Raw genomic sequence first — 23,148 nt, forward strand, 5'->3', positions numbered from 1 at the left:
GAAACTACACCCCTCATGGAAATTATGAAGGGGTAAAGTGCGCATTTTTACCCACAGTATTGCAGTTTCTTCTATCTCACAATTAAAATCCCTAGAACAAACCGCCATATTACCCCACATGATATGATGCCATTGAAAACTAATTTTATTTGTCCAGGCACCATCTGCATGTTAAAGGACATGACTGGTGATGGCTCATACAGCTTTAAGTTTGTGTAATGACAGTAACCTCTATTACAAAATTGTCTGACCACTGTATAAGCAATACTACCTCTGATGCTACCTCTTGTGTCACCCCCTCTACCTCATAGATTGTAAACTCTTGCGAGCAGGGCCCTCAATCCCATTGTATGAAGTGACTATTTCTTTGTAATGTATCTTTTTGTCTGTACTTCAACCTTACAAATTGTACAGTGCTGCAGAATATGTCGGTGCTATAGAAATAAAATTTTTTATTATTATTATTATTATTATTATTAATCATAATAATAATAAAGAAAAGTGAAAATTTAAATTTTTCCATAGATTTGCCTGATATGTTGTGCCCAGCTAGTATCAACAGAGACACACCCCCCGAAAACTGTTAAGCAAGTATCCTGGGCACAACAGCTTTTGGAGCGTACCAAATATGTATTGTTTTTATTATTATTTTTTAATATATATTTCATTTTATACAGTACATGAGCATTTTTGGGGATTTTCATTTATAAACTTTTTTTAACACACTATATTTTCTTAAAATCTTTTTTTATTTACTTTTTTTTAATGTCCCACTGGGTACCTAAACCAGCAATGCACAGACTGCTGATTCAGTAGTATACACTGCAATACACATGTATCACAATATACAGAGGAAGTCAGGCTATGCAGACCCCTGCTGCTGAAAATACACATCAGGGCTCGTTCACATCTGCGCCGGCACTCCGTACTTGAGGTTTCCGTTTCCTGCCTAAAACAGAGGCAGGAGAAGGAAACCTGCAGGAGACTCTCTCACCCATTCATTTGAATGGGTGAGAAAGCTGTCCGGCCGTGAGCAGCGGTGAGCGTTTTGCGCTCTCCGCCGCGAAACCGGGTTTTATAATCCGGACACAGAGTCGGACATGCAGTACTCTGTGTCCGGATAAAAAAATCCGATTTCGCGGCGGAGAGCCTAAAACGCTCACCGCCGCTCACGGCCGGACCCGGTCTATGGTTTCCGTCTTCTGGCATGCAGAAGACGGAAACCATAGAACGGAGACCCTGAACGCAGGTGTGAACCTAGCGTCAGCTTCCTCTGAATGCGCAGTAAGGAGGTGGGGGCATTAAATTAGCGGACACACCTTAGATGCCATGGGTAGCTCTAATCGGGGGTGTGAGGAGCTATAACTTAACAGCTAACATCCTCTCCAGCAGTTACCTGCTCAGACTCAGCAGGCAGGAGGCTTTCATCATCTGCCTGCTTTCGTCGGAGTTAAAGATAGAAAAAGAGGAAGATTACAGTGGAATAAGAGACAAAATATAATGGTGAAATGCACAATAAGAGGAATAATACAGTGGAATAAGGGGCGGAATATAGGTAGGGACATTTATTCGTCAAATGTGGTTAAGTACAGTAAAGAGGAGTCAACCAAAACCTCGTCCAAAAGTGGGCACCACCTTCAAAAAGTTTAGGAACCACTTCACTAGGGAATTGGAACCAGCAATCCAGTGATCACTGGTTCAGTATTATACACTCCAAGTATTGCAATAGTATTGCATATGCTTATGCTAAATGCCTTAATCAATTTACAATGACATATTAACCAGTGAGTTAACCTAAGGATACATCAATATCAAAAACCCACCCAGGCTCAAACAACACCTTTCACTAGGTGCATCATAGAGGATTGTATACAAAAGAAACTTGTACAACTTACGGAGATATATATCCAGTGGTATACAGTCTTCAGTGTCATCAGTGGAAGACAGGCGTTCACAAATGCTTTCTGCAGTGTCACTTTCTGGGAATCTACTGTGGTCACCACACTTTCTAAGTATCTCAACACAATCTGTTCTTCATGAAAAAAAATATATACAGAATTACATTAGTTTGTCTTTGCTCCTGAAGTATGTCCAACAGTACAAAACTACCACACAATTGATTAATAAAACATAATAAATTTTATTAATACCTACTAAAACAGTAGAATCACATGACATATATGAGAGACAATTACATAATACAATTCTATTGCTATAAGCAAGTGGGGGTAGACAAAACTACATAGTACCAACTAGCCAGTAGTAGGTAGAAAACAGATGGCCAATAACAGTTACATAAAGTAGGAATGGTCCTGGATAAGAACAACAATATATAATAATGTATGGTGCAGGATGTTTCCTTTCTTGTTGGTAGGTAAGATGGCAACACTGTATTGTTATACCACCTAGGAGAGATACTGGGTTCCTGGCTTTGTCACACTGCTGTTTATGGTTAGGTGCATCCTGCACCATACATTATTATATATTGTTGTTCTTATCCAGTACCATTCCTACTTCATGTAACTGTTATTGGCCATCTGTTTTTTACCTACTACTGGCTAGTTGGTACTATTTAGTTTTGTCTACCCCCACTTGCTTATAGCAATAGAATTGTATTATGTAATTGTCTCTCATATATGTCATGTGATTCTACTGTTTTAGTAGGTATTAATAAAATTTATTATGTTTTATTAATCAATTGTGTGGTAGTTTTGTACTGTTGGACATGATTGTATACCCACACATAAGTTTACATTTTTGCCTCTTTTATGTGTTTTGCTCCTGAAGTAATAGATAAAGCAATTGAGAAAAAAAATAACCATTAGAGATGAGCGAGTACTGTTTGGATCAGCCGATCCTGGAATAGGTGCTGCTCCACAATTGTGGCACAGTTGATGAAGGCGATCAAAGGTCCTCTTTAAATCAGTGAATTTAAACAACCTTGTACTTGGCTTAAAAAATGAAGACATAGATATACTATTAGTAAAATATAAGTATAAAACAGTTTTAGTGCTGACATGTAGATAATATATCACCAATAGTTACATTGACTTGGGCCATGTGGACTTTAGAATAACACCCACCTATACTTACAGTTGTGCTAAAAAGTTAACATACCCCGACAATTTTTTTTAATGGACACATTATATGTCCTTATATTTTTAACTTTGGATACAAAATAAACTTCTAAAGCTTTATTGAAATGTGGGTGTGGTTGTTGCTTTGAGTTTGTTCTATATATATCCCATATCTTATTATGTGTTACTGGCCTCTGTATGTTTTGAAATAAATAGCTTGAACCAAACACTAACCATGAGTAGAGAAAAAGTTTTTGTGTTATCATTCATATTCTCTGAAACAGGCCAAGAAACCAAAAAATCTGTCAGGGCACGTAAACTTTTTAGCACAACTATACATATGGATAAACACAATAGGGGCACAAAATATTGAATGATAACATTTGAATAGAGTAATGAACACCCCTTACTTGCAGATTATGCTTCCTCTAGATATACTATGACACGGTTTAATCTGGAGTGAACAAGCAATTGCCTTCCACATTTCTGGAAGACATTTCCTAATATCCAGAACGGGAATATTCATGAAAGGCATCTTAATGGTTCCTTTTTCCCACAATTTCATGTCGTTCAGTGCTCCTAGATCTGATTGAGCATTACAACTTCGAAATAACTCAGTTGGCCTAAAAATAAATTAAACTGAAAATAAGTTTATTTAAAGTAAAATAAATATAAGTACATTTTTATTAAATCCTGATCTTGGTAACATCTGGGGTTTTTGGCCCCAGATAAATTTTTTTGGCTGTAGCTGTCTGACAAAAAGACCCACACAGATCAGCTGACCTCCAGGTGCAAAAGCTGCCGCAGTATGGAGCACATGAATGCTACTCCTATTCAAATAATAGGAGAAGTGCTGAAATTCACTGAACCACCACTATAGATTAAGCAAGGTTATATTGCTACTCCTATTTAGTTGAATAGAAGCCGTCTGTACACACTCCCGAACCACTTCCATAATAACTAAACTGTGTGAGGCCCAGGTGTTGGACCCCCAAAAATCACATATAATGAACTATCCTGTGTATAGGTCATTATTATGAGCAACTAGGAGAAAATGTGTGTAACTGGGTTAACCACTGGCTCACTCATAGAGGGTGGTTAGTAATAATACTCGGAATGGGTCACAGTCACCAGTGGGGTGCATCAGGGGACAGTCCACGTCTTTTGAATCTTTTTATTAATGACCTGGTAGAGGATTTACAGATTAGAACCTTAATATTTGCAAATGATGCTAAACTCTATAAAGCAGTCAACACACATTAAAATGTATTTGTCATTTCCTTGTCCAAGCTTTCAGTTTTCCCAAATCCCTCTGTAATATAAAACTATTCTCCTCTATGGTGATTGCTTTAAAGAGTTACATTTTTGAGTTTAAAAGTAAAGTTATGCACCTGGACCTTGGAAATAAGTTTTACAATTATGTACTTAATTAGATATTTGCCTCTATACAAATTTAGTCAGACCACATATGGAATACTGTATATAGGAAAAACATAGCTAATCTTCAGCAGGTGCAGACAGCGGTGTAGCTATAGGGTGTGAAATGGTAGCAATGGCCTTGGACCTATTCTATATAGGTCTTGCACATGGTAGGTAGGTAGGTAGCCCAATTACAGATTTTGCACTAGGATCCAGGAGCTTGAAGTTAAACTTCTGGGTGCAGAGGAGGGAAACCAAGATAATTAAGGTGATGGGTGAATTACAGTACACAGACAGGTCATCAAACTTGTGGCTGTTTAGATAATGGACAGCTTTGCGGCGACTTAATTACAATGTACAAATATATCAATGGACATAAACAGACAACTTTACAAAAATCTCTTTAAACCTAGGCCTGTAAATGTGACAAGGGGCAGCCTCTATATCTAGCAAAATATAGGTTTTACCTATAAAAGTGGTAACAGTATGGAAAGCACAGGATGTGGTCATAGCTGATGTGTAGATCCAGGGACTTACCCTTCGTTCGCATCTGCGTTCGGTATTCCGTTCGGGGAGCCCACATGGGGACCCCCGGAACGGAATACCAAATGGAACTGCAAGCACTGTATCGTGAAAGCACACGGACCCCATAGATTATAATGGAGTCCGTGTGCTTGCCGCGCGCTGCCTGCAAAGATCATGTGGACAGGAAAGTAGAGTGTGATCTACTTCCTGTGGAGATCTGGCGGCAAGCACACGGACCCCATTATAGTCTATGGGGTCCATGTGCTTTCACTGGCACACCGCTTGCAGTTGTGTTCGATATTCTGTTTGGGGGGGGGGTCGTCATCCGGAATGTGAACAAAACCTTAGTCCAGTTGCTATATTTGTACTCGGGAGGGAATTTTTTCTTATGATGGGGCAAAGGGGCTTCATGGGGTTTTTACCGTCCTCTGGATAACACTTAATTTATAGGTTGGACTGGATGGACCCGTGTCTTTAGGCAACTTTTTGTCAACCAGCATATGCTTTCAATGGTCAGTTGTAGACTGTAGAGGGCTCTGTTAAAACCAATCATATGTTGCACATTTGGAAAATATTACAAAAAGTTAACAAGATTTATAAATATCATTCAAATAAGGTCAGAAAATACTGAACGATGACTTTTACCGGTTGTTAAAATTGGTACAGTATGTGAGATTCCGACATCCCAGTTGACAGGGTTCTCGCACATCTGCTAGGCACGTTAACATTTGTGTCTCCATAGAATTGTATTCACATGAAAGATCAAACTCTTGCCAGTTCTGTGTGTTTCCCCAGCTTGTGTTGTAAAGTTTTGTACACAAATCTCTAAAGTTGGAGAATATAACACATATATAGTATAAGACATTACAGTATACAGTATAAAACATTATGCTTCAATCATATACTGAATTACATGTTTGGGTTTGTCATGCTAAAGTAAAGTTGCTCTACTAGCCTGATGGCCCTATTGCTATACTGACCTACTTCAAGTGGCTGCATTAAAGTTACATAAAAATGATGAATGTTTGTGTGTATATAAATATGCATACAACCCCAATTCCAAAAAAGTTGGCACGCTGTGTAATACGTTAAGAAAACAAGACTGCAATGATTTGAAAATCTCATATAACCATATTTTATTCATAATAGAACATAGAACACACATCAGAAATTGAAAGTTAGGCGTTTTAAATTTCAAGGGCATGTGTACCACAGTGTAGCATCCCTTCTTTCTGTAACAATCTGTAAACAACTGGGGAGACTAATTGTTGCAATTTTGGGAGAGTAGAGTTATCCCACTCTTGTCTGATATAGGATTGTAGCTGTTCATCAGTCCTGGGTATTCTTTGCTATGTTTCTGACATTGCAGAAATGCAGCAGAAAAAAAATAGGTTTTTTTACAATACCAGCAAATGAACAAGATTCTGTCTAATTTCATCCACACATTGTGTAAAAGGAAACACTGCGAAAAAGCTGCATTTTTCAAAAACGCATTTGTTTTTGTTAAAAAACACAGCAAGTAATTTTTTTCCTGCTCACATTTTCCCTATAGATTTAATATGGAAAGAAAAACCGAGTAGCACAGGCGCTCTGGCACAGGACTCCATGCTCCCCAAAGGAACAATCAAGTGTGAGTGATAGAGAGAGCTAGTGTCCAAATGAATGAGCTATATATGTGATAGCTGGGGTATGGTAGAATGGAATGACAAGACTCGGACACTTCTGCTCATTTGAGCTATCAGGGACAAGGATTCTGTCCACAACAGTGCGCCTGCGCAAAAGGTAGTGAGTGCATAGACATACTAATTCTACTAAAGATCTACAACGCAGGTACTCCTGTCTGTTTGAAACGAGTCCTTCACTCAGTTAAAATCATAAATAAGACCCGCCCACCTGAAATCTGGCGGTTTTTGTGTTGGACATGCGCACCAACAATCACGTGAACGCTAAGGTTATGTTGAATGATATTTCACCTTCCACAGGTATTTCTTTGATTAATGACCAATTTTTTAATATTTTGTCAGTGGGCTCCATTGTCTATATGTTCAACCCATTCATTTACAGAAATATAGTGTGTTTTTTTGGTGAATTTGTTTACACACTCCTTAGCGACACAGGATGGGTGTGCCTTATAATGTTTTTTATCTACAGTATATTACGGAAGTTGTCTCATATGTTTTATTATTTTCAACCCATACAGTTGATAAAGATGCTGCTAAGCTTCAAAACGCATTGTTTGTTTGGCTCGCATAAAAAAAAATTATACATTTAAAGGGGCTCTATCAGCAAAATTATGGCTATTAAGGCTATTCGGGCATCGCTAATCTTATTTTAAACCGTCTCCCCCCCCCCTTTTAAAATAATACCCTAAAAACAAAAATGCTAATTATACTTACCATGCATGGTGGGCGGTCGTGCACTGTCCAACGTCATCTGCTGTCACGCCTTCCTCTTCTTTCTTCTTCCTCCTGTCCTGGCTCTTCCCCGCCTTGATCTTCTATTCTTCTGGAGAGTTGTGTTCAAATCCCGCACGTGAGCAGTATCGCTCCCTCCAGGGCGCTACTGCGCACGCACTGGTGCCATTTTTGTTGTTCTAAGTACCCCTAAGAACTATGCGAGCGTAAAACGGGGGGGGGGGGTAAAATAAGATTAGCGGTGCCTGAATAGCCTTATGAAAGGCATATGTGGGGCATAATTTTACTTATAGAGCCCCTTTCAATCTTTCTTGTAAGCACAGATCTTTACATGTCTTTACTTTGGAATGGTACCGATATTGGATTTTGCCTGTTCACGCCAGTGACGACGACCCTGCTGTTACTCTCCAGCTCCTGCATGACTCATAGGCTCTTGTGGTGGTGGTTGTAACCAAGCTCACAACCAACTAAGGTGAGCAGGCATATTAGAATGTACATTTTACGTTCTTTAATCCTTACCGGTATTACTCGAGGGGCAGCTTGGTGCTGATTTCTTTTGAATTTACCTTTATCTAGCCCTGAAGGGATCTTGGTGTGACATTATGCCAGTATCCTTATTTCTGATGAGCTTGTTTTGTATATTTTGGGCAGTCTATGCTTTAGAGACAAGTTCAGATACTGCTGATCCCAAGTCACCATCTGGATAGGGAGTCAGAGATGTAGGGTCATCTATAGATACACAAGGAGGTTCATAGAGATCTATTACATCTATCTAAGGGGGCGTTCACACTACCGTCGGTGTCCGACATGTAGTGTCCGCTCCTAGTGTCCGCTCAAAATCTGTCACGGACACTAGGAGCGGACACTAGATGTGTCCGTGACACCTGTCATTCACTTGAATGGGCATCGGGTGCGTTCTTTTGCACTCCGTGCCCGTCCTTCCCTGTCCGCAAGAGAAGATGTCCGACTTCTCAAGCGGACAGAAAAACCCTGCATGAGATGGTTCTTGTGCGGCACCTTAGTAATGAGACACCTTTTTATAGACCATTAGTTGAACCAGCAAATATTATTTTTCACTAACACGCAGGGTTTCTTTCTTTTTTTTTTTAAAAAAAATGTAGATTGTGAGCCCCACATAGAGCTCACAATGTACATTTTTCACTATCAGTATGTCTTTTTTGGAATATGGGATGGAAATCCATGCAAACACGGGGAGAACATACAAACTCCTTGCAGATGGTTTTTTTGCCCATGGCAGGATTTGAACACCAGGACTCCAGCGCTGCAAGGCTGCAGTGCTAACCACTGAGCCACCGTGTGGCCCTACGCAGGGTTTCTTTCTATTTACTTATAGATTTGAGCTGGTGCCATGACTTTCCATGGCTTTTTGCACCTCTCTTTCTTCACGTGTTCAATACTTTTTCCATGTGTCATTTCTCATTTGGATAGGGTCATTTAAAATCAAGTGTTCATGCTGGCCCTATAAAAGCCAGTCAAGTGAAATGCAGGAAGCAGCTGGAAACGGGAAGCAGTGACAGCAAGGAGGACGAAACAAGGAAGAGGAGATAAACAGTGCAGATGCTTGGGACTGGTAGGAGAAGTGGAGCTACAGGTGCACTTATTTGCTTGTAACTGCACATTGTGTAAGCCAATGGCTGGTCAGGTAATGGAGGGGGTGTACATCTCAACCAGACTATTAAGGTGGGTGAGATGAGAAAACTCCAGAAAGAACATTTCTCAGCAGATAACTATTGTCTGCTGAGGGTTATTTCAGAGTTCCAGTTACTGGGCTGGATTTTTAGGAATGGCAGGTAGGTTGGTAGTGGGACCTGTCATTCCACTCCCCTCCAGTCCACACTTTGGGGATGTTCTGGCAGCGACTCAGCTGCAGAGAGTCTGCTCATCAAGGGAGGCTTAAGAAGTTGCTCCAGCAGCAGACTTTGGGCAGAGCTTGGCTGGAGAGCCAACAGAGAGGTCATGTTTTTGGAGCTGTGTCCTGAATGATTCTACTGACTTTTGATTTCTGTCATTCTAGGAGAGGTAACCTATTCTATGTTTAGTTAGAGCCTAGCCGGGCAGGTATATATTTTTGTATTGTTTGCTTTTGTTGCTGAACTACCTTTTTTGAGCGAAAATAAAACTCTAGCTTTATGTTGGACTAAAAAACTGGACTTGTGTGTCTATGTCACCCCACTTAGCAACCCCAGACCCTGACAATCGTCACATAATTTTTGTATATGATTTCACTTACCCACAAATGTATATTAGTACATTATTTTTGCATACAAGAGAAACAAATAACTATGTAATTTTTCTGTTCAAGTGTTTGGTATTCTACAACCAAAGGTACATCTGTGCACTTACCTACATAATGAAGAGTTTGCTTTTGAGCAGCAATGAAGCTTTGCACCATCAAGTCCCGTAGAAGGCTGGTGAGCAACGGTGACCCCATTTTGGACTGACCTAGAACTCTCAAGGAAGCACTGCCATAATGGATCTTGAGGAAGAGGTGATTTTTTGCACTCTCTAATTAGGTCTTCAACAATGTCATGTTCTGATTTATTCGACATGAGAATCAATTTGCAAGCTGTCTGGCAGGCTTTTTCTTCAGCTCTGTCACAACAGTGTACACCTTTAAAAAAAAACAAAAAACAACAATGGGTCAAGACTGGCATCACCAAAGTTAATAATTTTGTATGATAAAAATACAATTGCAAGAATGAAAAAATATTGAATATTAAAGGGTTTGCATCATTAAGAACACTTATCCTGTATCCTGTGAGCCCCAGCGATGAGGAGAACAGGAACTGAAAGTCCGTTTCCTTGTGAATGGAGTGCGTAGTACTCCATTTACTTCTATAATGCTGCGAGCACTGCTGAAGATTACAGTCCCAACAGCCCCATAAAAGTGCCGATTACGCAAGGGGAACATTCAGTCATTCACTCTCATCCCTGGTCAGGTCCCCATTGATTGGAGATTTATTAACAATCCTTTGGATACGGGATAAGTGGCCGTGACAGCACAACCCTTTAATGACTGGTTGAATAAGGATTAGTTTTTTCCTTAAACATTGAGAATACAGGGCTGAATGCAGATTACAATCTTAAACATTTACAGAAGACAAGAAACAAACTTTGAATGGAGTGACAAGGTGCAAACTTAAAGGGGTTGTCCCATCACAAGGATCCTATCTATACTGCTTGTTAATGTGAATGTAAGACTTTTCCTAAATACACTGCTTCAGCAAAACTGCTTTGTTTGTCCACTATCTTACTTTATTCAATTCACTGTTGACACAGCCCTTGACTCATCTGCTCAAAAGTCAAGCGATATATCTGCCTGCTCTCAGGGGGGAGGGAGGAGGGGCTAAGTGCATGGGAGCGAGCCTGTGACATCGCAGGTTCCGGGGCCTGCGACATCGCTACGCTCCTGCCCTGCATGAAGCCAGCAGCGGCAGGAGCGATGCTGCTATTCCGGAGGGGGGGGGGCAGAGGAGCGGAATAGCAGCATCACTCCTGCCGCTGCTGGCTTCCGCTGCTGCCGATGTCTAACCCTCCCCGGCATCCGCCTTTCTATTACAGCGGATGCCGGGTCTGTATTGGCATTGTGAAGGCTGGGGAACTGAATGGTCTCACCATCTATTCGCTGTACATCCAATGCCTAGCTGCATCGGGAGCGCGCACACAGGGCCAGCGGCATAGAAGCGACATCATCTCGCCACTGGCTTTGCATATGTAACCCCGCCCACCAATTATGCAACAAAGCAGGAAGAAAGAAGATTTTACAGCAGCGAAGATTGGTGAGTATGCGACGTGGGAATACCCCTTTAACCACTACTCTATTCAGAAGCTGCATATGTGGTGATTCCAATTGTGCAACCCCCACCTATAGCCCCACCCCACTTATATCCAGGTGAGTGGGGTTAAAGAATCGGGGTGAGAGGTATCCCTTTCTGCACAACACATTAGCAAACTAATATAAATGAGAAATATTGGGATATAAAAGAAAAAAGAACCATTAAAACAAGAGTATTGCAGTATTGAAACTTATTGCCTGATAGGGAAGGGGATCCAAGAAAGAAAAACCTCATGATTCTACTGGGGTGAGTCCTCTACTTGGGCTTTCTGTGCAGACGGAGTAACAGTCAGTAGCTGTTGGCGTTTCAGCCTACAATAGATGAGGGGGAGGTGGAAGAGGGGAGCCCGGCTCCCAGTTGGTCAACTACAGTGGTGAAATTGCCATAATGTCACAGAAGGACTGTAAGATTGGAAAAAGTTTGCAGTGCAGCAGTACGACTCTCTCAGAGGGGGTTAAAGTAAATCGGAATTCCCTTCTGCAGGGAGTCTGGTGGAGAGGACGTAAATTGTGTCTGTAGGGTGATCCACAAATGGTCCTGTAACAGATGGACACTGGCATCATCAAATTCAAAGCTTCTCAGACCTCTTGCTTTAGACATGTTGGCTTCTTTCAGTGTGAAGACATGGATGTAGCATATGACATCCGTTGGATTAGTTGCAGTGCCCTATGGCACTCACTCCTATTGTTTGACATGTTAATTTCTTTGTCACATTATAATGTCAAAATGTGCACGACAACCAAAAGGATGGAGCAGAGGCGCAGCTTAAGGGCTAGTTTACACGGTGACAAGGAGGCGGATTTTGACAGCGAATTTCGCCTCAAAATCTGCCTCAAATAGAAAGGTGGTCTATGTAGAGAGCTAGCTTTTTTTTTTCCGTTAGCGTTTTTTTCCGCTAGGGAAAAAAAGAAGCGACATGACCTTTCTTCAGGCGTTTTCCGCCTGAAGAAAGCAATAGAAGTGAATGGGAAGCGAAAAACGCGTGCAAAAAAAAAAAACCACGACGCGTTTTTTGCGGCCCATTCACTTTTTACGGGAGGGGAAAACCTCCTAGCGTTTTTGGAAGCGTTTTTTTCAGGACCAAAATAAGCCACACGTAATTTACGTGTGAACTAGCCCTTAGGGAGAGAGGGGGGGGGGAGGCTGTCCAACTGACTATTTTGGCCAAAATAAAGACATACAACACTTTTAATATTGAGAGGGCCATGTAATCTCACAATAGTATCTAGAAAAAGATTATTTAGCATTAGTAGAGGCTTGTGGGTGCCTGACATACTATTGAGGGAAAATATGGCTCTATTGGCGTCTTAAGGAGCTATAGATTAGAAACCTCTGGCAAACAAATTCATATACCCCCGAGTTCCCGATTCATAGATATATCATATATTCAGAAGCTGGTGAATATATTTGCTACTTTCACCTCTTATCATCTGGGTGACATTCTGGATGAACAAATACCCAGAACACTGGGAATGCGGTGTGTGCTTGTTGGTGTGATAGGGAGAGTCTGCACCCCCACATATGCACTATATGTATGGCATCACCCTAGCTATTCTAATCAGGTGTGTGAGATATAATACAGACAGATCACTTTTTATTTAAACATATACCTTATTAAAGTTATGTTTTAAGCCATTCATTTCAGTGATGTTTTTCTAATTATTGAGTGATTTTCCATGTAAATTCTCGCCATCATAGTGGGGAATAATCAGCTATAGACCTCGACAATTGTAAGAAGTTTCTGGGCTCCCTCTCAATATCTTGCGCTTCTGGATATTTTAGATACTCAAAGAAGCCCCGCACATCATTCTGATAAAAGTTGAATTTTAGGGTCTGCTTCCCATCTGAAGAAATACCCAAGTTTAGCAGCAGGAGTCCCACCTATGAGTGTGGAATGAAAGGATTTAGTCCCTTAGGTTTGCCCCGAATGAGGGAAAATTAAATTGACAGAAGAGGAGGTACATTACCATCATGTATTAAATATTTGATATGCGTGACTCCCTGGTCGATCCAATTGCACAGTGGTCAGGAGGACTGAAAAGCAAGGAGTTATTTTAGCAGTAAGGCTGTTAGAGGCTTGGTAACATCTTTCTTGTTGAACCTCGACATTGAAAAGGGAACTTAGAGTAGAGAATGGCCCAGGTGTTGTGGTCCACACTAACATTGAGTACATTAAGTATGAGATTTAGTGTCATTAATCTTATAATGGGTGAAAAACAAAGAAAGGACATCGAGAGTATTAGGAGTGGTAAATGAATTTAGAGACAAGCAAATGTTGACAAAGACCAGGTGGCCTCTCACCTTACGGGGTTGTGAACAATCACAACACTTGGGGAACATATTAAGGTGAGAGTGGCAGCAGTTCAATCCGTCACTAGAGGACCAGTGGACAGGAGCAAAGGACCAGGGGTCCATTATGGAAGAACCGCGCTCTCTGGTATACTGAAGAGGATAATAGACCAAGATCCAAACTCAAAATATTTATTCAATTATGTACAGCACAGCACACAGCACAACGTCTTTCGGGCCTTACAATGGCCCTTTCTCAAGTGCAAAAAGAAAGCAGGTCGTGTCAGGTCGGACGCGACCCGACAAAGCGTCCGATCCGACGGGACCTGCTTTATTTTGAGTTCGGATCTTGGTCTACTATTCTCTTCTGTATACCAGAGAGCGCGGTTCTTCCATAACGGACCCCTGGTCCTTTGCTCCTGTCCATTAATCTTATAATGGGACACAGACCTAAATTTGCAGAGGGTGTTTTGGATGGTGGGGAGAGAAACAAGACTCATTTTTACCCTCAATTTCGAATTTATCCAATATACTGGACAAATAGTCCCAGCTTACTCTGTCAAATGCCTTATCTGTATCCAATGCTATGAGTAGTGAAGGTGTCCAAATTCTGCCCATTGAATGAGAGCTATAAACGATATGTATAATCAGGAGCCTGTCGGCCAGCTACAAAGCCCAACTGGCTATGTTGAATCTGGGTTTACAGGACAGTATATAGTTGGTTAGCTAAAATCTTAGCATATATCTTAATGTCCCCATTAAGTAATGAGGTCGGTGGAACTTGGATGGGGTAGTCAGGTGTTTATCAGGTTTGGGCAGAGTTACAATGGTCACTTCCAGCATCTTAGGCAGAAAGCCCGATAAAAGAAGGCAACTGGGTGGCCTGCAGGGGAGCGGAAAAAGATCATAATAAATATGGGTGAAGTCACCAGCTTCAGGGGCTTTATAAGGTTTCAAGAACACAACTGTGGTGATATACTGTACACTGATAAGGGCAGAAAAAGATTCTAATTTAGATTGAGGGATTTGAGGGAAGGACAACGTTTGTAAAAAAAACTATCAGTGTCACAGAGGGCTGTGAGGTGGATGGATTTTCCTTTAAGTTATACAGGGATCACATGTGAAAGTATTTTGACCCCTTCACGCTGTCTGTTTTATAGTGACCATATGATGTAATTACAGTCTTGTCCAATAAAAGTGTATAGGACATGATTGTAGTTACTTTGCATGGGCACTTTAAAATGAACAATACAATGTAAACAGAAAAACTGTCACATTTGCATAAGAGCCAAGGTCCCCTTTAACTCCTTAGCGACCATGGACGTACTATTGTGTCCTGCGTGCTTGGAAGTTCACACACCAGGGCGTAAGGGTGCCTTCACACGATGTAACGCTCTGCTCATTTTGTCCATTTTACATGTGTAATAATACACGTGTAAAATGTAGTTAGCCATTGAGTTCAATGGCTTTTTTTAACACGCGTATTTTTGCAAAAATACGCATGTTAAAAAAAAGCTATTGAACTCAATTGCTTACTACATTTTACACGTGTATTTTTACATGTGTAAAACGGACAAAATGAGCGGAGCGTTACATCGTGTGAAGGCACCCTAATAGTACATCCAAGGCCGGCATTGGAAGCAGGTGTTACCTATTACTGATAGTTAACACCCTGCTGAGGACCCACGTTGGGGAAACACAGCTATGCATAAGGCTAAGTCCCCACGTTGTGGATAAGCAGCTTTTTTGTTGTAGATTTTGTTGCGGTTTTTTGAGCCAAAGCTAGAAGTGGATGGAGCAGAAGGAAAAAAGTATAAGAACTTTATAGATATTTCCCATTATTTTTTTTTAGACATTCTAGGCTTTGGCTCAAAAAACTGCAACAAAATCTACAACAAAAAAGCTGCATATCCACAATGTGGGGACTTAGCCTAAATGAGGTATCGCCATAATCTTACCGCCCCAAGAATGAAGGTAACATGTTACTCATGCTGTATGCTGTATGGTGAAAAATTTAAAAAGTAAAATGCAATGCCAGAATTGATTTGTTTTTTGTATTTTTAAAGCCACCAAGAAAGAGTTAATAAAATTTAGTCAATAAATTGTAGGCACCCAAAGATGACATTACAAAATGACATCTCATCCTGCAAACAACACCAGAACACCAGAAAAATAAAGAACAACAGAAAAATAAAGAAAATACAGACCCAAGATCAGTGGTGGGAGTAATACTTTTTCTTTCCTGAACCCCATAAACTGGTTTAAAGGTAAAGGTGGATGTTTAAATTAATATTTCAAGAACTTATGCATATATCTTTTATTCAAAATGATTATTGTTTGTGTGCCAGAGTTTTGTAGGGCCACTGCTTCAAAGGCCATCACTGCATTCACCATATGAAAAAAATATATAAGAAGTTTGTTGACTGGACACTTTTGAACACAGAGACACCCAATGTGTATGTGTTTAACTTTATTTAAGTACTTTTATATGTGTTCTAGGGAAAAGGTGCGTGATTCCAATTTTAAATGTATTTTTTTTTTCCATTTTTTTATTTACTGTTATTTTTTGAACCCCTTAAGAGTCTTGAACCCCAGGGGTCTGATCATTAATGCAATGTTAATGCACTGTAAAATAGCAGTATTTCTATTACAGGTATAGAGCAGCCGAGATAACTCGAAGACCAGGTGGTTATGTCAGCTGCTTAGTTCCTGGGTGGTTGTCATATTTAAAACTCAACATCCACTGCACTACAAATAAATAAAATAATTTGTATATTCAACTCTATGTCTGTGTATAAAACGTGCTGAAATGTTTTTCTTTGCAATTAGAACTGGACCAAATTATTATAACCAATGCTTAAGGCCGGGGCCCCACGGGACGTAAACGCCGCGATTTGCCCGCAGCAGAGACGCTGCTGGAAAAATTGCGGTGTTTTACAGTGCAAGCAAAGGGGATGGGATTCATGCGAATCCCATGCCCACTTTGCGGAAAAAAATGCAGTGCGGACACGCTGCGATTTGCAAAGCCGTTGCAGCTTTCCCATAGATATAATTGTAACAGAAAGTCCGCAGAGGAAAACTCTGTGAAATTTCTGTTGAAAGCAAGTGGAAAGAACCGCAATGCGTTCACGCCGTGGTTCTTCCCGCAGCGCTTTAGCGCTGTGATTACGGCCTGTGAGGCCTTAGCCTAAAGGCGTTTTCTGGGCAAAAATTTTTTTTTGCTATGTATCTGTAAGTACTACTAATACATTAATAAATGCACCGATATACCTTTAGTATGTTTTTGGTGATTTCTGGGTGTCTCTGGGAGCTGCTAGCGTCTCTTGCTATTGATTACAAGGTTCTGCTTCCTGCTATGTAATTTCCTCACTTCCCCCTCTTACCTTATTCCCCCCCTCCTCCCTCACTCCCCCATACGCCCCTTCCCTGTCTCTCTAGCTATCCCACCCTTCTAGATCTACTCAGCCCAATCCCCGACCCATAGTATATATTTACTCTTCACGCGTCTTCATGTGAGACAGTCCCTCCTCCTCCTGTACTGATTCAGTCTTCCAGTGATGATCCACCTCTACTGCACATGCATGGATACACCATAGAGGTGAATTACTAGCAGCAGTGCACACAGTGGAGAAGAGCGCGCACCTTGCCGCATCATTATAGGGGGAGGAGCCGTCTCGCCGGAAGAAACCATAGATGGTAAGTATAATGGAGTAGAGGGGTGGAGGGAAGTAAGTAGTGACAATCACTTTCCAGAAAAGGGGAAATGGATCATCACTGGATAATCAGAAAATGCCCCAGGGGCAATCACAATGGGTAAATATACATTTTTTAAATTAATTATGTTATTTAGAAAGTAGGAGGGGGGAGGGTGAATAGACTAGTGTAGGGATTTCAAATGATCCTGGACAACCCCTTTAACTGGTAAATAGCAGAAACTTACTGTCACTTGCATTTCTCACTGGGTATGACTGTGTATAATTATTTACACACTCAACCAGCTGTGGACTGATGGAGGCGCAGTAATTTTCCACTGCTTTTATTTGTGATGGCCCTGGAGATGAATCCGTTCGAAATATAGCTTGACAGTATTCCCGACAGTTGGTGTGCCGACCAGCATAACTGCAGCAAACAGAGCCCACTGAAAGGTAAAAAAAACAAAGAACTTTTAGCTCATCACTTGTATACCAAATGTCTACATTTATCCTCAAGTGCTCAAAAAACGAAAACAACAACAGTGTGCTTGCTTGTGTAGATAGGGGGTGCTGTGATGCAAGAAATCTAAACCAGAAAATAGAAGGATAGAAAGCTCCTCTCTTTAGGTTTCTTCACAGATGAAAGGAGAACCAAACATACGTTTCAAATCACTTTCTTCTGATCAAGAAATTGTAACACGTATCGGTGCATTTATCCCCTTCTTCACACCACACTGATATAATACAAATCACTGTGTTATCCACCCTTATGTACTCAGCTAATATATATAAGTCATGTGTTGCAGGTGATGAAGCTCTAAATCACGCCCCCCTGCCTGACACAGCCCTCCTGACATTACAGAGCTTAAACAGTACATCATGCGTCAAAACTTGCTGCGCTTGTTCAGGGGTGAACCTAACCTCTCTGCTGCCTGAGACAAACTACAAAAAGGCACCCACTCCCATAGATACCTAACCCAGCTATCTTTGGTTGCATGCCCCCCTAATTAAAATTGTAGGACACACTCCCATTTGTAGATGAAAAAATCCCCATATTTTGCCCAAACACGGAACACGAGCATCTAATTTTCCCCCCTTCTCAATATAAGGCCTCCAGATACTCAAGATGCTGCACACTGCCAGAGCCATGATGCCAAGGAAAGGTTAGACAAGGTGAGTATCAGTGTTTGTTATTTTTATTCACCTTCCCTGGGCCTCCAATTATTATATTCTGGGGTCTGAAGACAGCATATAATACTGGGGAAGGGGGGGGGAACTGCTGGGCACATAATAATGTGGGGCGGCACTACTTGGCATATAATAATGAGGAGGCACTGCTAACCTTGTAATACTGTGTGTGGGGGACACACTGCTGAGCATGTAATACTGTGTGGGCAGGACACTGCTGGGCACATAATAATGGGGGGGGGCACTACTAGGCATATAATAGTGGGGGGCACTGCTAACCTTGTAATACTGTGTGTGGGGGACACACTGCTGAGCATGTAACACTGTGGGGGGGACACTGCTGGGCATATAATCATGAAGCTAATAACGTGCTTCATTTTCAAGTTCATTACCTAGTCAACCAAGTTCTGGGTGAAAAGCAGCCCTCATCTTTGATCATTCTCATTCAAACTCTGTATTTTATTTTTAATTTTTAATTAATTTTATTTGTTTATCCCTCAACCTACAATATTTCACATACTGTATTATTGACAAAAACACTAAAATGCATCATATTATTTATGATTTATATTTCTCTATGCAAGAAAAATTAGTTGAAAAATAAGTTACATTGTACCTATTAATAATCATCTTGTATTTGATTCATCAAGGGTCGCTGGCAGAGGTCAATTACAAATATTGCTGAAGTTGTAAAGGAAAGGCTATTGCACATACCCACTCCTCCCTCTAGTGATTGACAGTAAACTGACAATACTTACTTTCATTCCTATTAACACAGCTAATTAGTGCATTCTAAAAAGGAAAAAAAAAGGGAAAAAAATTAGTTATTTCAAATGCCATGCTTAATATTGATTGTATAAACATTTCTGCTATGTTTCACTGACGGGGGACGGAAGAAGGCAGTGAGCACCGAAACGCGCGTCGGGGACGTGTGGACACTTTTTTACTTGGCAGTTATACACTTGTATACTATGGGTAAGACTGTTTAGTATTGTTCTATTTACTACTACTGATCATTGCTACTTTGTACTCCTTGGTCTAGGTGTATGCATTTTGTCTTCCTTTTCTGAAATCTATGCTGGTTGTATATTACTTATTTTGGTCTAGGAGACATGTGCACTATTGAGTTTGATACTCCACTAGAGGGAGCTGTCTTATAGGTTAATATACTAGCTGTAGATTAATGAACATTCTAGACCCTGTGACATTTACTTCAGCAATTTTTGCTCATTTAGCGTCTCTATGTGCCTACTGTCATCTGATGGTTTTGTGATATTAGTCACCTTTTAACTATCTTTGTATGTGTCCTTTTTTCAAATAAAAATTTGATGTTTTGTACATTTATCCAGTGGTTCATTTTCTTCGGTTTTCTATCTTATCATTGAACTTTGGATACCATGTTTTGACCGTATTATGGGGAATTTATGTTGATTAAATGCTTTAGTTTCCCCTGTCTGCCATGTTTGTTTGTATATTACTCAAAATGGTATAACTAAAAAGTATATCTGGCCCAGCAAAAAAAGGTGCCCTATGAATCCCCATGCAGCTGCATCCCTAGTCTCCTCCTCTAAAACCTAGGTGCGTCTTATGGTCAAGTGAATCTTACAGTCCGAAAAATACAGCAACATTGCTGTCACAAATTCTATGACACTCCTAATACCCATCCTATATTGTCATTTGATTGATCGCCACTATTCAGTGCTATAGATCAGAAACCAGCTAAAGAATTCACAGGGCTAGCTACTAAACTCTGCTACCCCAAAACTGTTGTAGCTTCTCACTTTGGAGGGTTTTAATGTCTTACCTCATATTCTTTTCTACAGTGTTTTAAAATATCATTTGTGGAAGATGCCTAAAAAGAAAGAAAAAATCCAAACTGGAATGATCATATATACAATAAGAAAGAAAAACATTTCAGAATGTAATATAGACCACATACATTAGCACTTAATGTAAAACAATTATTATAATTAATGATCATGATTATAATCACCAGTTACCATCATGACTACTCACTGGCTGGATCTAGATATGAGGACAAAATAATTGTTCATCCCCATACAGTTTGTATTTGTTTACATGGGAACAGTAATTTTTAATAACTGGTCAATCATTGAATCTTGTACCTGCCTTAAAGGGTTTTTCCCATTAACATATTAATATCTGAATTTGTAGACAACCGACCGTTAAACATTCCCTATATAAATCTAACATTTTGTAGAGTTTAAAAGGTTTTCTGTAACCATCTTAGTGGTGAATGTCTGTCATTGTAGATACTTTCTATAGTCTGGCACTAGAAACCAGCCATGATTTCATTTTAGGGTCCATTCACACGGAGGAAAATGGTGAGGAATTTGGTGTGGAATTTCAGTGCTAAAAAAAAATACTCCCATTGACTTCAATGGGTTCCTTTTTCTGCTAGCAAATAGTACTAATAATTACATTTATATACTGCCAACATGTTTCTTTTTTTTAGTTGTTTGTATACTCAGTTTTACTTTATTTTATTATATTTATTTTTACATGTGTTCTGAGGAAAGGGAGTGATTTGAATTTTTAGTTTCTTTTATTATTTCTTCTTATTCCCTCAGGGGCTGTAAAGGACTCACAGCAGGTGCTTCTTGGCTGCTACCACACACACTAGCTACTGAATTAACGGTCCCTGGAGACTTCCAGTCTCCAGCCCTTACCCAGTGACCAGTGATAGGCCAGCGATGCTCCAAGCCCTCTATCTCAGAGGGGTAGCCAAATACAGGGAAGGGGAGGGTCCTACAGTTAACATAAGGGAAAGCTGCAAAACATCACAATTAAAAGTTTAAACCCATACAAAAACAATACATATGTACACAATGGCACATAACACAACAAAACTATTTAAAAAGTGTGCACTGCATACCTTTGTAGCCAGAAACCGATGAAGCAATGCAGAGATCATCATCTTTTTTCAACAAACAAATCAGCCAGCAAGTGCATCTGGGAGCCTGATTTGCCTGATTTGTAACAGACTGTTACAAATACTGTAGCATTCCTCTGGAATTGGTACACAGTGTCTGCCCTTTACATGTGATTCACCAGTCCTTCCATACAGTCTCCAGCTTTAGCTATATGACTGGTTGAGTCCACATTTCCTCCACCATTTCCCTCAGACGAGTCCTTAGCCATCACTTCTTTTTGCCCATGTTCATTGTAGCGCTACTTCTCCGTCTTTATTCCCCTGATTCAGGTTGGATTTTATGTTTTTATTTTCTCCTTGTTTCCCCCATGTATTATATGGATGTTGCTTATTGATATATGATGCTATCATTGACATTTATTGTCACTTTTTTTTATCACCATGCAACTGTGTTTTGTTTCATATGCTGTTTACCATGTTTTCTATTCTTCCTACAATTTCAAACTTTGAAACTTACATGTGATTCATGTATTAAGTCTCTGTCAGAAGACAAGTCTGGTAAAAGTCTAGCTCCTGCCCTCACTGCACTCGCAGGCTGATTTTCATATCCATAAAAAAATTATTACATTTGCATAGTTTCATTGATTTTTGGCCACAAAGGTTTGTTTCTGCCCTCTACATGACACCGTTATTTAATTGGATGGTATTTCAGACCTGACAGATGCCAGTTAAGGCTTTACTTTGGTTGCATTCCAGACAATGTACCACTATGTTCCGTCTTAGCATGAATTAGAAAAAAAAACGACATAAAGAAGCAATCTGACCTGTTTGCACGTGCGTCGACACTCTGCTGCAATTGCTAGTTCACAGCATCCAAGGCCAACCCAACCATCTGACTTCTTAGAAGCACCTTTTCATGAAGATATTGGAAATGATTAAAGGTAAGGATGCAATTTAATACATACTATATTGGTACTTATATACTATTGCAGAAGGCATAGCTTACTGCTGCACATACTGGGGACTGTTTGAGATGGAGGGTTCACCTGAAAGTTCCCCTTAAACACCTTATTCAATCATAAGAACAATCCACATTAGCACATGACTTCATAATCTCATGTCTGGAATACTGAACTGTCCTATATGTAGGCCATTCAGACAAAGACGTAAATAGCCTTTGGCTAGTTCAAAATGCTATAGCGAGTTTTATAATCAAACAACCCCGATATTCTCTCATAATACCAATCCCCCAGTAATTGTCTGGATTCCTGTGAAATTGGAGAATAACATTTATGGTTCAATTGTGCTTTTTTTTTTTTTTTTTTTTTTACTGAGAATGTGTCCAAGGAAAGGACACATTATTACAGGCCTAACTCCATAGGTATGGAAAGACACATTGGCTTCTGCATTTAAACTACACACTATTTTCCAAGTAAAAGTTTTGTGTCTCTTCTGCAAAATAGTACAAGCAAGAGGAAAACAGAAAAAGATTACTGAGAAGAAGAAATGAAACATGAGAAAAGGGAAGGAGAGGGGAGACAATGTGGAGAAGAAAAAAAAAAGAGTGGGAAGGGTGAAAAGGGAGCAGTTTCCATGTCGCTATCGCTATACATCATCAGTTGGGTCACTGTCTGGAGAAATGAGTCAGCAATACAGGAGTCAAAGTATAGGAAGCAAACTAGGGGGTCTACATTGCACAAAGGGTATCATATTTCCCCTTGTCTCTAGATGATCATTGCAGTGAATAGTATGAGCGATCAGACCCCCAAGGTTTCAAGGTCTGTAAGGGGTCTG

The 23,148-nt window shown here is 40.3% G+C and overlaps 1 protein-coding gene across 3 annotated transcripts in view; it reads right to left on the bottom strand.

The window, feature by feature from the left end:
- The window catches only part of RECK (reversion inducing cysteine rich protein with kazal motifs), a 130,888-nt gene that overhangs the window by 80,684 nt on the left and 27,056 nt on the right, over positions 1-23,148 (bottom strand). For all 3 annotated transcript variants that reach the window (XM_075271091.1, XM_075271090.1, XM_075271092.1), the window contains exons 5-12: positions 22,179-22,264; positions 20,266-20,313; positions 19,220-19,253; positions 17,522-17,719; positions 9,800-10,067; positions 5,667-5,846; positions 3,488-3,700; positions 1,896-2,032 (exon numbers count right to left, since the gene is read on the bottom strand). In XM_075271091.1, the coding sequence (XP_075127192.1) occupies positions 1,896-2,032; positions 3,488-3,700; positions 5,667-5,846; positions 9,800-10,067; positions 17,522-17,719; positions 19,220-19,253; positions 20,266-20,313; positions 22,179-22,264 (1,164 nt within the window). The remainder of the gene's footprint in view (positions 1-1,895; positions 2,033-3,487; positions 3,701-5,666; positions 5,847-9,799; positions 10,068-17,521; positions 17,720-19,219; positions 19,254-20,265; positions 20,314-22,178; positions 22,265-23,148) is intronic.

The sequence above is a fragment of the Leptodactylus fuscus genome, chromosome 4 (assembly GCF_031893055.1).
Source record: "Leptodactylus fuscus isolate aLepFus1 chromosome 4, aLepFus1.hap2, whole genome shotgun sequence".
In the NCBI taxonomy this organism is placed as follows: Eukaryota; Metazoa; Chordata; class Amphibia; order Anura; family Leptodactylidae; genus Leptodactylus; species Leptodactylus fuscus.